The 2,517-nt window shown below is 37.0% G+C and overlaps 1 protein-coding gene across 1 annotated transcript; it reads right to left on the reverse strand.

Moving 5' to 3' along the window:
* Window positions 1-397: 397 nt before the first annotated feature.
* Smp_182890 (hypothetical protein) lies at window positions 398-680 on the reverse strand (the record flags this gene model as incomplete). Its single annotated transcript, XM_018792082.1, has 2 exons — window positions 398-447; window positions 623-680. The coding sequence occupies 2 exons, from the start codon at window positions 678-680 to the stop codon at window positions 398-400; spliced, it is 108 nt and encodes a 35-aa protein (XP_018644050.1).
* Between the last annotated feature and the right edge of the window lie 1,837 nt (window positions 681-2,517).

The raw sequence follows: 2,517 nt of genomic DNA on the forward strand, positions 1-2,517 counted from the left end.
AATTACAACACACATCACTCACTCATCATACACTACTCACCTGCGAAAACAGTGCCCAATCATCAATCAGAAGTCCCCACAGTCTCCATTCACGTTCAACTCCACATCATCAGCTCATTCACTGGACGACTATCACACATCTACAAATATACAACAACAACAAAAACATTTTAACATACAATTCACCCAACACTGATTTTCTTACGCACACCGGTCAGTCAGATGTCAACTCACACCATAACTGGTGACCCGAAAGATAAACACTCATCATTATATCATCCCATACTACCTATTACTTATTACACAAATATTTACAAATATCTACAATGTAATTAAACCACTCGAACAAAACAGACACACAACACTCACCTATCACAACGCATCACATTGTAAACAATCATTCCCTCACTGGCCACACCCAATGGAGATGGTCACCCACCAGTAAACCTGAACAACAACAACAACAACAACAACAATAAAACAAACTCCAATATTAACATTATCATTATTCAGCATCATTTCAGTTCATTTCAAACTGATTACACAATGTAGGTAACACATCATATACTCAAACATAGAAAAACACATACATGCACATCAACGCATATAATCACACACTCACCCGGTTGATTACTCAACTCCTCATCCCATCGCCATCCGGCACTCACCAACACATTCATTCACCCACACGCTTGCTTGCTCGGTCACGCACCTGACAAAGCAAAAACACATTAAAACACAGTGTAAATATCTCTTCTCCAAATACAATTACAATTTGTCAAACACAATCAATCACAGTCCCAACACTAGTTTGCACAAAATCAGAACTCGGCGAATCAGCACAACTGCATATTTCTCAGTTCGCCCGTCGCCTTCTCATTCATCATCTATCTTCTTACCAACATTATCAGCATACACACAAACACATGCAAATAACACCACCACAATCACCATCATCATCATCATTATTATTATTATTATTATTAAACACTACCATCACATCACACTCATTACATTCACATTTACTGACACTCACTACACACAACAAACAACAACAACAACAAACCCTACTACTTCTTCTTCTTAGAATACTACTACTACTACTACTACTAACAAACAAACAATTACACACTACACTCTTTTTAAAAAATAGGAGAATTGGCTTGGCCAGCAACTAGAATAAAGTATATGGGCTTAACATATAAACCGATACTACATAGCCCCCTTGTAGAAAATAGCACATTTATAAAAAAATGTCTGTTTTCGAAAAATAACACTGAAGCGGTATGTGGATAACGTCAGAATGTGGGAAAAAATGGCACAATACCTGATGAATTACTGTGTCAAGTGGGGTGAGCGTATTAAACGAAAGTGTCATACTTATGTAAAAAATGTACATGAATATTGTCAAGATGCGGACAAAAATTGAAATGCTAGCATGTGATTATGAGTACATTAGTAAGCGTACGAAAAAAATTTAACATGCATTTATGTAGTGACTGTCCGAATGATAAAATAACATGTTCGTATAAGCGATTCGAAATATCGTGAAAATAGAGTAATAAATCGTTAATAGGTATGCTGATTGAATATGAGGATGAAGAACAGTGAAATATGTTCTGATAATCTGCAGTCGAGTAAATAGAGTCGATTGGCGATGAGTGGATTCGAATTTACACGATTGGAGTTTATGTGGGATAAAAAATAATCCAGTCGTAGGATGATGACTGTGTAAACGGGTGATATTTGTTGCTGTACTAATAATGATAATAAAATGCGAAGTCAGCGTACGTTGTCGTGTGCGTCGAGTTATCGTTAAATATGTATTAGTAGAATGACCAGAGGAACAGGATAGTGACTGCGGAGACGAGATTTGCGGAGACGAGATTTGCGGAGTCGTATTCCTTTATGGTCATGCAGCCTATCGTGGTTTGTGTAGTTAGAGGGATATGCGCTCAACCTCGTTTGTTACGAAACCGTATAAAGGCGTGATAAAAATACCAATACATATGATTATCGATGACGGCGGGTGAGACTGACTTGGATGTGACGAACAAGAGTGTATCTTTGAGAGACTAGCTCTAAACTCTATGTTCTGGTGTACAATGCAATGGGAATAGAAAATTAATAGCAGTAATCGAATAATATTTATGGGTAACGGATGATGCAGCATTCAGCTATACATGTGAATGAATAGATAATATGAACATAATCATTAATAATCGGCTGGTAATGCGGCGTGGAATACTTGATTTGTGTATAGACATTAAATTATGGATCATCGTGAAACAAAAATTGCGGAAGTTCGGTTTAGGTGGTCGCTGAAAATGTAGGAAACGACGGTTGCTGCGTACCAATGAAATGAATGAATATTAGTTGTATCGAGAACATAAGTTTCTACTATCGGGAGTATGACTCCAAACTTATGTCTATGATAGAGTGTAATATTAGACCGAAAATGACATGAAAAAAAATGGAACGAACTCACTTGAATCAGGAAAACTTTACGTCATTGGA

This window comes from Schistosoma mansoni (assembly GCF_000237925.1).
Source record: "Schistosoma mansoni, WGS project CABG00000000 data, supercontig 1299, strain Puerto Rico, whole genome shotgun sequence".
Classification (NCBI taxonomy): Eukaryota; Metazoa; Platyhelminthes; class Trematoda; order Strigeidida; family Schistosomatidae; genus Schistosoma; species Schistosoma mansoni.